The 14357-nt window shown below is 37.6% G+C and overlaps 1 protein-coding gene across 2 annotated transcripts in view; it reads left to right on the forward strand.

Annotated features, from left to right (window-relative positions):
* Positions 1 to 14357, forward strand: part of LOC131074510 (endoribonuclease Dicer homolog 2) — a 305149-nt gene that overhangs the window by 61240 nt on the left and 229552 nt on the right. For both annotated transcript variants that reach the window (XM_058011146.2, XM_058011144.2), the window contains exons 5-7: positions 12947 to 13028; positions 13263 to 13324; positions 13666 to 13806. In XM_058011146.2, the coding sequence (XP_057867129.2) occupies positions 12947 to 13028; positions 13263 to 13324; positions 13666 to 13806 (285 nt within the window). The remainder of the gene's footprint in view (positions 1 to 12946; positions 13029 to 13262; positions 13325 to 13665; positions 13807 to 14357) is intronic.

Below are 14357 nucleotides of genomic sequence, written 5' to 3' on the forward strand. Positions count from 1 at the left end.
TACGACGTGACTTTCCTTTGCTCAAATGCCTATCTTGGCGACTTAACCTATTGATTTTCGGACAACAATTTCCTTCTGTGCAAATTTGGTTTGTGTTTTGGCTTGAAAGACCAAAATGCACGACTTTGCTCTATTTGTTCAATGTCGACTAAGATACTGATTTTCCAAACTTAAGTGCCTTTAACCTTTTTCGACTAGGTGAAGTGGTTTGCGAGATGATGGCGCGATTTGGTAGCTTTTGGCATTTTCAGCCTAAAGAAGTTATTTGCGCGATTTAACTTCCTTCTCACCTTTTCGGCCTCTTAGACTATTACATGCGATTTTATTTTCTTAGCCAATTTCGGCTTAAAGGTCGAATTTGTGATATTGCAACCTTCTTGGCTTTTGGGCTTAATAGGCCGATTTGCAAGTTTGGCGTCTCTCTTTTTTTTTTTACTCTTGTTAACCCCCTTTTGCACGATCTTGAGCTTATTAATCATTATTGGCTCCTTAGCGTTTTTTTTGGTTTTAGGCATTTGGACTTCTCTGCGAGTTTTGAACTTTGTTATTTCTCCTTTTCTTCAAATTTCGGCATTATGAGCCAATTTCAAAGCCTTTCTCCACATTTTGGCCTTATGAGCCGATTTGCAAACTTAGAACCTGGTTTGGTTTTTGGCCCAAGAGGCTAAAATGTGACTTGGAGCCCCTTTCTCAGGTGAATTCGAGTATTTGGATGAAAACATGGGATTTCTCCTTAAGTGATTTTCGGGTTATTGCCATCATTTATAGAGGCGCGACTTTAACATTGGTATTTAGGAGCGACGAAAGAGTTTTAAGAACCTTATTTGCATCTTAACCCTACATAGCAAGGAAGACGACTAGTGATGGCTTTGTTCATGGATACTCCTTATCTCTCTCCTTTACAAGGGCAGGCAAAAATGGGGGTTCCTGTCAAAAGGAGAGGGAGGTGTGCAGAACGCACAACAGATCCTTCTCTCATTTCTTGAGGTGTGCTTCTTTTTGCCTTGATGTAGTCTTGAAAGGTCTTAAACCTGAAATCCCTTGTGATTATGTTGACTCACCTTCTTGTCTTCACTATTGAAATGTTAATTTGTCCATGTTTCACTGTCGTCTTCATTCGTTGAATGTGTTGATCTCCCTTTGCAGTTGTTGAATCCTTCGTCCTCATGTTCGAAAACCTGAAAGGAAAAACCATGGCAATATGATTGGTTTATATAAATAACAATTTCTTTACAATTTTAGAAGCACCAACCCCTCCTTCAAATTATAGTCATAAGAGTTTAAAACTCCCTTCTTAATCTGTAATAATTTCCACTTACATTTGCTATATGTTGAAGGGTGTGCTCGTTTAACCACAGGCAATGAAATAGATCATTATTTGGAGATTTTCGGCCTGAAAGAAGTTTTTATGACGTGACTTTCCTTTGCTCAAATGCCTATCTTGGTGACATAACCTATTGATTTTTGGACAACAATTTCCTTTTGAGCGAATTTGGTTTGTATTTCGGCTTGAAAGACCAAAATGTGCGACTTTTCTCTATTTGTTCAATTTTGGCTAAGAGACCGATTTTGCGAACTTAAGTCTCTGCAACCTTTTTCAGCTAGGTGAAGTGTTTTGCGAGGTGATGGTGCGATTTGGTAGCTTTTGGCATTTTCGGCCTAAAGAGTTTATTTGCGCGATTTAACTTCCTTCTCACCTTTTTGGCCTCTTAGACTATTTCGCGCAATTTTGTTTTCTTAGCCAATTTCGGCTTAAAGGCCAAATTTGTGATATTTCAAACTTCCTATCTTTTCGGCTTAATAGGTCGATTTGCAAGTTTGACGTCTCTCTTTTTTTTTGTTTACTCTTGTTAACCACCTTTTGCACGATCTTGAGCTTATTAATCATTATCGGCTCCTTAGTGTTTTTTTTTGGTTTTAGGCATTTGGACTTCTCTGCGAGTTTTAAACTTTGTTATTTCTCTTTTTCTTCAAATTTCGGTGTTATGAGCCGATTTTAGAGCCTTTCTCCACATTTTTGCCTTATGAGCCGATTTGCAAACTAAGAACTTGGTTTGGTTTTTGGCCCAAGAGGCTAAAATGTGACTTGGAGCCCCTTTCTCAGGTGAATTCGGGTATTTGGATGAAAACGTGGGATTTCTCCTTAAGTGATTATTGTACATGACTGCCTGTGGGCCCCGTTCAAGATATTTTAAAACAAAGGAACACAGGTCAATTATTTCCAACTACCAGGTTGACTGAATTGATGCCAAACAGTTGTAGGTAGTTGAGAATATGGTTGGGAGGATAACTGAGGACTAAATGTGCGTGGGTTAAAGCTGCCAGGATTCTAGAAGGAAGATCAGGGCCCTCAGGTGCAGTCAATCTTGGCCTTTGGTTCTATTTGTAAAATCTATAAATGGCAAGAGCCTTTCTCTTGTAAAGGGTTAGATTTTTTAGAGTTAGACTGTTAGATCAGGTTAGAGTTTTTGTAGAAGGTTAGAATTTAGTAGTTAGGAATAGAGTAGAATTGCTGCAGAAATTATTGTAATGACAACCAAAATCAATATATGAACTTTGAAGTATGGTGTTTGTTATCTTGGTTTTCTTTTGTTTGCATGGTTTCCTTCAACATGTGTAGATAGATCCTTTTGGTGTGGAGGTATTTGATGGATTCAGGTTCATACCATTGGGGATATGCTGATTGTATATCCCTATGTATAGTTAGTCTAAGCCTTTTTAATCGTGCTTAGTTCAATTACAGGTGCTCGTCTGAGCTGCGCCAGAATTGGCTGCTTAGGCATGCACCTACAGGCTCAAAATCTTCTAAGTCTCCCTTGAAGATTGCACCGTTCTTTTTGAGGTTGTGAGTTATTCTAGCCAAGCAGGGATTGGTTATGTCGAATCTGTCTACTCGCACACCAGTTTTGTTAATTTTAGGTCTCTTAACCCTATCCTTTTGCATTTATTTTTCCCGCATCATCTTAGGATGCAAACCAACTTGTTGTAAATGTAAGGCCCCTTGTGCTCCCAGCAAAACACATCAACCTTTGAGTTATCCTACAGTCATGACCTGACATTTGGAACCTTGAGGTTGTCCCCTTTGATCAACTAAAACAATATTAGGGATTTGTTATTCACCTGATAGAGTTGTAGTAATATGATTTTAGCCACATCAATAGGATCAAGACAACATTGTTATACATGAAGCTCAGCACAACTTCAATCACATTCAAGAAGATGGCGATCAAAAGAACACCTCAACGAAGCAAGAGTAGGGACACAATCACAATTATCTTGAATTCAAGATCCTAAAGTCAACATGAGAGATTGCTCTACATCAAGGAAATGAAGGAATCAAGCTTCAAATTCGAGAAGATGGAGATACCACAAGAGATTTCGTAGCATCAACTACAACATGGAGTTCAATCATATAAAGGATTTGTTTCGTGCAATTCAAGATCAAAGACTATCAAGATGACGGAGTCAAGCTATTGAAGAAAAATGTGAAGCATCATAAGGAATTCCAAACATCATGAAGAATGCATTACATGGAAAGGAGTCCCGAATGTGAAGATGTGAAAGCGAAATGCAATCTAGGAAAAATGACAAGTTAAGCAGAGATAGAGACTTGATCAAAGATGATACAATTTGGGAACATGATCCGTCACATCATATCAAGCTTGGAAATGTTGAATATCAAGAGATATTGCTTGAGATGGAGGACTTCTTTGTGATGATCTACAAGACAAGCGTGATGAATTGGTGCCTAATTGCATTGAACTAGTCAAATAATTCAAAGTCAAGGTGTCCAAGTTCAATGTACTTGGCTCATCCTATGAAGAAGATAAGTACCCATGTGGAAGGCACAAAGTTCGATGTACCTGTTGTGACATATTCACACATCGCCCCATTGCAAATGGGGACCCCTACTTTTTTCGCTTTGTGGGGTTTTTCTTTCTAGGTTTTAGAGTTTTGTTTGTTAGCCTTTGCTTTTCGAGTGTCGCCAGGGGGATCCCTAAGATGGCAGGCTCTGCTTGAGCCGAGGTGAGACTTTGGGGGCCCCCGAATTAGGGTTTCTTTGAGAGTCTTCCTTAGGGCTTGGTTTTGCTCTTGTTGCTAATTGTGTATTGCTTGGTGAGTGAGTATCATCCTTGAAGGTCTAAGCTAGGTCAAGTTGATGAGTGATGAAGTCTGGAATGTCATCCTGATCTTCAAATGCCCTGAAATTTGGCTAAGTCTGGAATGTCCTGATCTTGAAATTTGACTAGTCTGGAAAACTGAAGAATCCTCCAAAAACTAGATTTTGCAATATAACTCCTGGAGGTCCGAAACCACTCTCAAACATCCTGACAGTCTTATACTTAAATGTTATATTCCATAAAATGATCCTGACGGAGAGACCAAAATATCAAATTTCGCTCCTAACCCTTCCAAAGGGTCCAGAGTGAAATTCTCCATAAGACATTCTACTTTGGCCAAAACCTAGAACTAACGCATTCCCAGGCTTGAATGAAGGTAAAAACGCTTGTTTGAATGAGGAAGTGTGAAAATGAAGTCAAGATTTGAGCCCAAGGATGATTTTCGCTCCTGTCCCTTCCAAAGGGTCTAGAGCGAAAATCCTTATAACTTTTATTTTCTTCCTTATTTTGGCTAGGCTTTGGCATGATGGAGAAGGAATTGGTATGTTCTTGCCCTGAGAGGGAGTGGGATGTTTTGGAAGATCAAGATTTTAGCCTAAAAGAGAATTTCACTCCTGACCCTTCCAAAGGGTCCAAAGCGAAATTCATTATAAATCTCATTTGCTACTTGATTTGGGTATCAATCCTTGTTCCTTAGGTGGAAAATGATCTAAGTTTGCTTCTTGAGGTGGTTTGAAGTTTGAAAAGTGAGTGATCAAGCCTAAACTAAGATTTTCGCTCCTGACCCTTTCAAAGGGTCCATAGCGAAAATCCTCCTAAGGCTCATTTCTTCCCTAGTTTGACTAAATTTTTATTTGCAAGGCATCTTGAAAGGAAGGATGGACATCATTTGCCATTGGTAATGTTTGAAAGCATTGAAAAGTGAAGGATTTTGAGCCAAATAGTGAAATTCGCTCCCGACCCTTCCAAAGGGTCCAGAGCGAAATTCCTAAAAACACCCATTTTTTCCATTGGAGGAGGTCAAGTCCTTGGTTGTTTGTAGCATGGATGGAAGTGGGATAGTATGTCTTTTCCTCTTGAGGTGGTTTGGAGTTGGAGAAATGAAAAATCAAGCTCAAATCATGATTTTCGCTCCTGACCCTTCCAAAGGGTCCAGAGCGAAAATCTTCATGGACCTCATTGTCTTCCTTGTTAGGCCAAGTTCTTAGTGTCCAAGGCATGTTGGAGGAAGGATAGACATATTCTTGCCTTGAGGAATGATGGAAAGTAATAAAAAATGAAATATCAAGCCTAGAATGTGAAATTCGCTCCTGACCCTTCCAAAGGGTCCAGGGCAAAATTTCACCAAAACCACCTTTTTTCCAATTTTGTGTCAAGACAATTGCAAAATAAAGTGAATTGGGATGGATGAGGTCCTTAGGATTAACTTCAAGTTGCTAGGAATCATTGAAATTGAAGGAATTGAGCTCAAAACAAGATTTTCGCTCTTGACCCTTCCAAAGGGTCGAGAGCAAAAATCCTAAAATCCACCTATTCCTTTCACATTTGTGCCAAGTCAGGCCTAGACAAAGATGATAGAAGCCCTTGAGAATGCCCTTGAATGGATTTTTGTCTCAAAAAATGATGATTTTGGGCTAGAGGAAGAATTTCGCTCCTGACCCTTCCAAAGGGTCCAGGGCGAAATTCATTATTGGTCCTATCCCTGGCCATGATTTCTAGCGAAATTCTCTTTTCTAGTCACTTTGAGGTCAAGCAAAATGTTGCAAGCATGGGAGAGAGATCCAAGGATAAGAGTCCAAGTAAACAAAGTGAAAAGAATGGAATTGGATGAGGATAAACAAGCAAATCATGAAATTTGCTCCTGACCCATCTAGAGGGTCCAGGGCGAAATTGTGCAAAATCTATCTTTTCCCCTAGTTTCATGCCAAATCTAGTGTGGATCAAGATCAAAGAAGGCCTTAGTAATGACTCCAAACTGCCAATGATTATCAAGACTGAAGGAATTGAGCCAAATGATGAAAATCGCTCCTGACCCTTCCAAAGGGTCCAGGGCGAAAATTCTTCAATCACCTATTTTCCCTTGCAAAATCAAGTCAAACTTGGGTTGGATGTGAGAGGAGAAGTGTTTTTTAGCCTTTTGAGGTGAATTCAACTTGAAATGATGGAGGAATAAGCCTAAATCAAGAAATTCGCTCTTGACCCTTCCAAAGGGTCCAGAGCGAAAATCCTAAAACCATCCTTTTCTCCAAATTTTGTGCTAAGTCAGGCCTAGACTAGGGTGAGAAAAAACTATTTGGAATGCCTTGGAAAGATGTTTGACCATCATAAGTGTGAATTTTGACCTAAAGAAGGAATTTTGCTCTTGATCCTTCCAAAGGGTTTAGAGCGAAATTCCCCAAATCACCTAGTTTGCCCATGAGGAAGGTCAAGTTGTGGATTCCCAGCCTTTGGTGAGGAGAAGGATAGCATATGCTTGCCTTGGAAGGCATTTTGGAGTAGGGACATGATGGAATTTGTCCAAGGATGCAAAATTCGCTCCTGACCCTTCCAGAGGGTCCAAGGCGAAATCCTTTGAAACTACTATTTTTCACCTTGTTTGGGCCAGGCGAAGAGTTAATTGTTAAACAATATTGAAGAGAGGTCTAAATTGGGCAAAATAGCAAATTTCGCTCTTGACCCTTCCAAAGGGTCTAGGGCGAAATTCTTATAGGGCTTGTCCCTGGGGAGAATATTGAGCAAACTTCATTTTAATTTCTTTTGTTGATGATTTAAGGTGTAAAATGCTATGTCAGAATAAATATATTATGTGTCCTTAATCATCTTTTGGGTTTGTTTTGCAGATGAATGAAGATCAGTCCAGCATCGTCAAGGACGACCTCTTCCAGTTCGACATTTCAAGGAAAGGTACACCATCCATCCTGCACATCAAAGACAAAGGAGGTTAAAGCAAGGGTCTGTTGGAGAAGCAGATAGTTTCAAAAGAGTTAATTAAAGTTAGCTTCTTAGCATCATCAAATTGAACATCAACCAAGTTGCAAGTGTCAGACAAGGTGGCATCCCAGTCATCACTCCTCCAGTCGGATTGGTCCATCTTAGTGTGTCCAAATTCAATATACCTGACTCCTCAAAATGACACAAATGTCGATGTACCTACCCCGATTATCCATTAGTCGAATATTCCAGAGAAGACATGTGTCCAAATAATGCAATTATTTCATTGGCCAGAATTAAGTTTGTTGTAACAAACCCTAATTAGGGTTTTCATTGTAAAATCTCGGCCATTGATCTCAAATTGATCTGAGCCATTGAATTGTATTAAGGGCGCTATATAAGCCCTGGCTCCTCATTTGTAAAGGCTAATAGTTAGTCAATAGTTGATAGCATACTTGCAAAACTCGGCGAGCAATTCAAAAACTCGCGAGTAATCGCGATCCATAATGCCGCGCGAGTTAATCACGGAAATACTCGGGGCGATTTTTTTATATACTCGCCGCGATTTTTTTGGCAAATACTCGCCGTTAATGGCCAAAACCCGCCCGAAACGCGGCACAAAATGCGAGAAAAACGCGACTTAAGTCGCAGGCAAAAAAAAAAACCGAAGTCTATTCCATTTCGCGGCTCGCGCGACTCCGGAAGGCAAAAAATGCCACGCGATTTGCAGTAGGGTTTGCATTTGCACGCGCGACCAGGTTTTTACTTGTTTATTCGTGATCTTTTTGTATTGTTTTATTTCGAATACACAGTCATTTTGACTGTGTATTGTTTGCATTTGCACGCACGACCAGGTATCTTTTTGTATTGTTTTATTTCGAATGACTAAGACTGTGTAATACACAGTCATTTGAAAATGACTGTGTATTACACAGTCTTAGTCATTTCAAACGACTGTGTATTACACAGTCACAGTCATTTCAAATGACTGTGTAATACACAATCATTAGTAATTACAGTCATTTCAAATGACTGTGTATTACACAGTCATCAGTCATTTGAAATGACTGTGTAATACACAGTCATTTGAAAATGTCTGTGTATTACACAGTCACAGTCATTTCAAATGACTGTGTAATACACAGTCATTGAAATGACTGTGTAATACACAGTCATTGAAATGACTGTGTAATACACAGTCATTTTCAAATGACTGTGTATTACACAGTCACAGTCATTTCAAATGACTGTGTAATACACAGTCATTGAAATGACTGTGTAATACACAGTCACAGTCATTTCAAATGACTGTGTAATACACAGTCATTTCAAATTTTCAAATGACTGTGTATTACACAGTCATCATTACACAATCACAGTCATTTCAATTTTCAAATGACTGTGTAATACACAGTCATTTCAAATTTTCAAATGACTGTGTATTACACAGTCATCATTACACAGTCACAGTCATTTCAAATGACTGTGTAATACACATTCATTTTCAAATGACTGTGTATTACACAGTCATCAGTCATTTCCAAATGACTGTGTATTACACAGTCATTTTCAAATGACTGTGTAATACACAGTCATTACAGTCATTTCAAATGAGAAATGACTGTGTATTACACAGTCATTTTCAAATGACTGTGTAATACACAGTCATTACAGTCATTTCAAAATTTCAAATGACTGATGACTGTGTAATACACAGTCATTTTCAAATGACTGATGACTGTGTAATACACGGTCATTTGAAATTTTGAAATGACTGTGTAATACATAGTCATTTTCAAATGACTGATGACTGTGTAATACATTAATCATTAATGTACATTGTAATTAATAACTATGTATTACACAGTCAATTGTGAAATACTCATAGTCATTTGAAATGACTGTCAACTGTGTAATGTCAATGTGTATTAAAGTGTTTCATTTAAATTTAAATTTGAAGTTAAAAACTTAAAAAAATACACAACCAATTAAAAATTTTAATTTTAGAGAGTCATCTATTAATAGATGACTGTAAATAAAATACAGTTATACAGTCATTGTAATTTTTGGATGTTTGTGATTTTTTTTGGTAACAATGTTATTTATCTCTAAATGTTGCCTCTCTTTTGCTAGGTTCTTTTCCACATCTTTTTGAAAGAAAATGGATTCAGCTTCTACAGTTAAAGTTGGTGGCAAAAAGAGAGACCCTTGTTGGAAACATGGGAGACCAGGTCCAAAACGAGGAGATGTTTTTTGCAACCATTGCAAAAAAATTGTAAAAGGTGGCATTAATAGGTTCAAATATCACCTTGCAAAAATTCAATGCCGAGATACCACAAGCTGTACGGAATGTACTGAAGAGGCTACGAGAGATGCAATAGCAACGCTTGAAGCATATGATCAAAGGAAGGCAACAAAAAAGAGAACAGCAGAGGCAATGGCAGCCCCAAGGGCAGATTTGAGTTCCATGGGGTCACATACAGATGTGGGGACATCTGGTTCTTCCCTTGGGCCACGGATACGAGCAAAGGGAACTTTGGACAGCAACATGGAAAACTTCTTTATTCCACGTAACACTCCTGGTGCACAACCTGGATTGCTTGGCACTGCATGGAATAAAGAGGCTCACCAACAAGCCAAGGTGGCGTGTGCTAGATTTTTTATCTACAACGATGTTTCGTTCAATGCTATTTCTAGTCCATCTTGAATCCCAAGTTTTTTTACTCTCCGAGTTTCAGAGCAGATGCAGAGGTTAGAATTGGCCTTGACACGTGCATTCGGAGATTAGTTGATGATGAGATCCTTCGAGACCTGATACTTGATGAGTTGCAGAGTTATAAGAAGGCCTTAGGGGAATTGTTTTCTTCACCTGATTGCAAACGTAGGAGAGCCACCTTACGACCAGGTAAAAAAAAACATATGTTTAATTTTTACCATTTATTTCTCTCTTTAAGATTATTGAAATCTTTACAAGTTATAAATCACATTTTGTATCCTTGCAGATTTGTGGTGGGAAGATTATGGTGCCACAATGCCTAATCTTCAAAAGCTTGCCATCCGCATATTATCACAGCCTTGTAGTGCTTCTGGTTGTGAGCGCAACTGGAGTGTTTTTGAGAACATCCACACAAAAAAGCGCAATAGGTTGACTCAACAACGCTTGAATGATCTTGTCTATGTGCGGTACAACATTCGATTACATGAGAAGAAGGTGCTAGGGCAAGATTCACATGAAGCACTTTACTTGGATGACATTGATCCATATGCAGCAGAATGGGTTGCTTCTCCTGATGATGTTGATAATGATTTGGATCCATTCCTTACTAATGAGCAGCTGAGTGAGTTGGAGAGGGCAGGAGAGGAATGGGATGCGGAAGTGGCAGCACGTAAGGAGGAGCAGGAGGTTGATCATGCAGCAGAGGCACCTGTTAGTGTTGAGGATGTTGCCACTACTTCAGCACCACCCACCCAGCGGCCACAATCTGTTTTGAGCTTTAGTCGTAGACGCAATTTATGATTTCTTATTTTCATTGATACCAAACTTTGAACTTGATATGTAATCAGAATTTCAGAGGTTCTTGTTTTGTGGTCTATGACTCTATAACTCTATGAGACTGTCACTATGATACGTTGATATGTATTGAACTCTTATACATATGTTGCACTTGGTTTTTGGTTTATGCTATGATACTTGCATTTGTTGCTATGTATTACCAAAAAAATTTGATTTATATATCATGGAAATCATATATGTTATACAAATTTGGTGTATATGTGTGCTTTTGAATTATATATAAAAAAAAAATGTATTTTCAAATGTTCGATAAAGTTGCCGAGTTTTGCCGAGTTTTTTGCCGAGTTTTGCCGAGTCCCGAGTTTTTAAATTTTTTTGGCCTTGCCGAGTTATTGCAAAATCCGAGTTTTTCAAGCTTGGTTGATAGTGGGTGAATCGTCAGCTGATAGAATAGCAATTAGAGTAGATTAGGAGGACAAGGCAAGAAATTGTTGCCATTGATTGTAAATAAACTCCATTTTCATTGAAGTTATGGTGAAGTATGTTGTTTCTTTGCAATATGCATGGTTTCTTGTTGAATCTTTATTTTAGATGATAAATAATTAAATTGAATGAAAGAAGTTATTGAATGCACTTGCATGGAATCCACCTAGTCCAAACCACTAGCCTTTTGTTGACTATAAGAGCACCTTGTGTGGTCAACTGGCATAGAACGAGCTTAATCTCAAAGCATAGCACCTCTGTTGTTCACACATTATCCTGAATGGTGATCAGTATTTGATGGTGTACGATTTAGACATATTTGAAACATCCCTTAGAAGATCACACTGAGTTGGTGTTGAATTGTTCAAACCTGATGGTGAGACCCAGCCCAGTAGGATTCCACCTAGTCATTCATCCATCTTCTCGCATTCTAGGTCTTAGAGTAGACTTCTTGAACCTTGTATCTTTTGCCATTTATTTATCTTCCGGTTAGTAAATAGGACTTGTGATTCCAACAAATTAGACAATCAGGTCATCGAATGTAAGGCCCCTTGTGATTCCAGCAAAATCACATCATACTACACAGAGCTTATCCACACGCAGAGAACCTACATACAAGAACCTTGGAGTTACTCCAACTGATCCTTCGGCGAGATCTTCAGTAGTCGGGAACTTTATTCAAGAGAGGATAAGATACCTCTGGGTATTTTATTCTGTGTTTGGTCGTGTACAAAAAACACATCAACAGTACCTAGCCTATTTTCTCATTGGTTCACATTCAAAGGACACGTGTCCTAAGCAATGCAATTTTCTCATTGGTCGAAATAGAGTTAGTTGTAACTAACCCTAATTAGGGTTTCATATTGTAATCTTGGCCATTGATTTCAACTCAATCTCAACCATTCAATGTAAATGGGATGCCTATTTGAGGCATTGCCTTCTCATTTATAATATTTTATAGTTAGTGAATAAAAGTGGTAGTAGAATAGTGGGAAATTAGATTGTTGGCAAGGTTTTTTTGTAAGACATACTATTTTCATTGAAGTGATGGTGGATCTTGTGTGCTATTTCAACTTGTTGCATGGTCTATACTTATCATAGTTTTAGAAGTGTTTGATGAATGGTGAAACCTAATGTTCGTACCACTTGGAGTTTGTTGATTGCAAATTGCAATGTGTGGTTAGACTCAACTTATCTAAAAGCTTAACTTCAATCGCTATATGCTCATTATTCATAACGTTGGTGTGCATAGGTGATATGAAAATTGTTCGCTCATCCTTAGGAGATTGCACCATCTTTGTGTAGTTGTTTCCTCATGTCGAAGCAAAGCTTGGTTTGGTTGCACTAAGTCAATAATCATTTCCTACATTCTTAGGATTAGCATAGACTTTCTAAACCCTTTCCCTTTTGCCTTTTATTTTTAAAGTTAGTTAAATTCCACATTCCAGCAGTGTTCGTAAGTGTCAGTTTACTTGTGATTCCAGCAATAACACATCATACATCACCGAGTCTATCCCGAGCATAAAGTCGATTGTTTGCATTGTAAACCTTGGAGTCTTCTTATTTGATCACATCATTCAGCAAATAAGGTTTCTTTCTTCAAGAGAGGATAGAATACTTAGTATTTTATTTTGTGTTCAAGGTGTTCTACAAAACACATCAACAATTCCCCATAAATATCGACCTAATCTGTTTTATCTATGTCTATCTCTTTATTTTTATGTTCTATTTCTGAGTCTTTTAGTGATCTTGCATGTTTGTCTAAATTTTCCTGAATTTATATTCTATTGGAAGGCAGAAGACATCGATATTTTTTGGTTGCATATTATAAATGTTGACATTATTTGATATAATATGATGCACAGTCTCTAAATGATATCATTAATTTTTCTTACAGGAATTTTATCATAGAAAATCTGAACATGTGAAGAATCTTCCCAGAATATTTGGAATGACCGCATCTCCTGTGTCTTCGAGTGGTAAGATTTATGATAAACATGATATATAATGGAGAACATTCATTTTGATTGACATAATACTTATGCATATAATACGAGATGAATGAGAGGATTAATGTTTTATTTGTTGTATTCAATTTGCAGTGTACAATGCTGTTTTGTTATACATAGAATATACTTTTTGGAGTTTAATTACTTACTGACTTCTACCATGAAATATTTTTGAAGCATGTAAAGTGTTGTCTCTAATTGCAGGAACTAGTTCATCAAATTGTGCAGCTGAGGTTCAGCAGCTTGAAACTATATTGAATGCAAAGGTTGCTAGCCACACATTTTAACTCTGATATGATAAAATCTTTTGAGGGTGAACTGTTTTTATATATTCAGGAATTTACTTTCTCACAGATGAAAAGAGTCCCAAAAAACTGCAAGTAGCTGCATTATCAAAATATGTTAAAATCTAGATTTTTTTTTTACTTTCTGTGGACTATGCTTTTTGTTCTGAACCTCAAGAACATTTCAACAGTACCTCTTTAACAGCTATTGACAAGACATGCGACTCGTAAATTGGTAATTTGGAGATTGGATGCCAGAGGATTGCCCAAATTAATTGCATTTTCATTACAATAAGTGTATGTCATATTTCTTTTTGGCATAGGTATATACGCTTGAAGATACAGCAGAATTGGAGCGTGTTCTTGCCTATCCTGATTTGAAAAGAAATTATTATGATTCTGCAGAGGTTCCATACTCTTTGTTACAAAAGTTCAGGATAGAATTGGAACACATCCAATACAAGGTGAATGCTAGCTTACTTGATAACTTGATCGTTTGATAAAGTTTTATTTGAATGTAAACCCATGGAATTGCATAGTGTTATTGCTAGTAGAAATATAAATTCTGATTAAAAATAACATTATATTTATGCTTTTATATGAGGAAAATATTAATGGTACCATGAAAAAGTAGATTTTGTTTTAGGCTTCAAAAATTGCAGCACAAATCTTGGTCATTCTCCAACTTTGTATTCTAATAATATTGAGCAACGAATTAAAGAGTGTAATAAAAAATGTAATGGCTTATAATAGGGCAATTTATATGGTAGAGAGGCTATATCTTCAATGGAGGAGGTGTTAGAATTTAGGTGTTTGTTCTTACAAGTGATCTGAACAAAAGCAAACAATGTTTTTAATGTTTCATATGCAAACTTTTGATAAGAAACTCATTGATATACTCGTCCTTATCATGAATGAGAAGATCCACATATCAAGATTCTAAAGTGGATTTTCTCAAAATAGTTGGGGATAATTTGTGCTCTGAGAAATATTGCTGAGACCAAACTTACGTGTT

The sequence above is a fragment of the Cryptomeria japonica genome, chromosome 9 (genome assembly GCF_030272615.1).
Source record: "Cryptomeria japonica chromosome 9, Sugi_1.0, whole genome shotgun sequence".
In the NCBI taxonomy this organism is placed as follows: domain Eukaryota; kingdom Viridiplantae; phylum Streptophyta; class Pinopsida; order Cupressales; family Cupressaceae; genus Cryptomeria; species Cryptomeria japonica.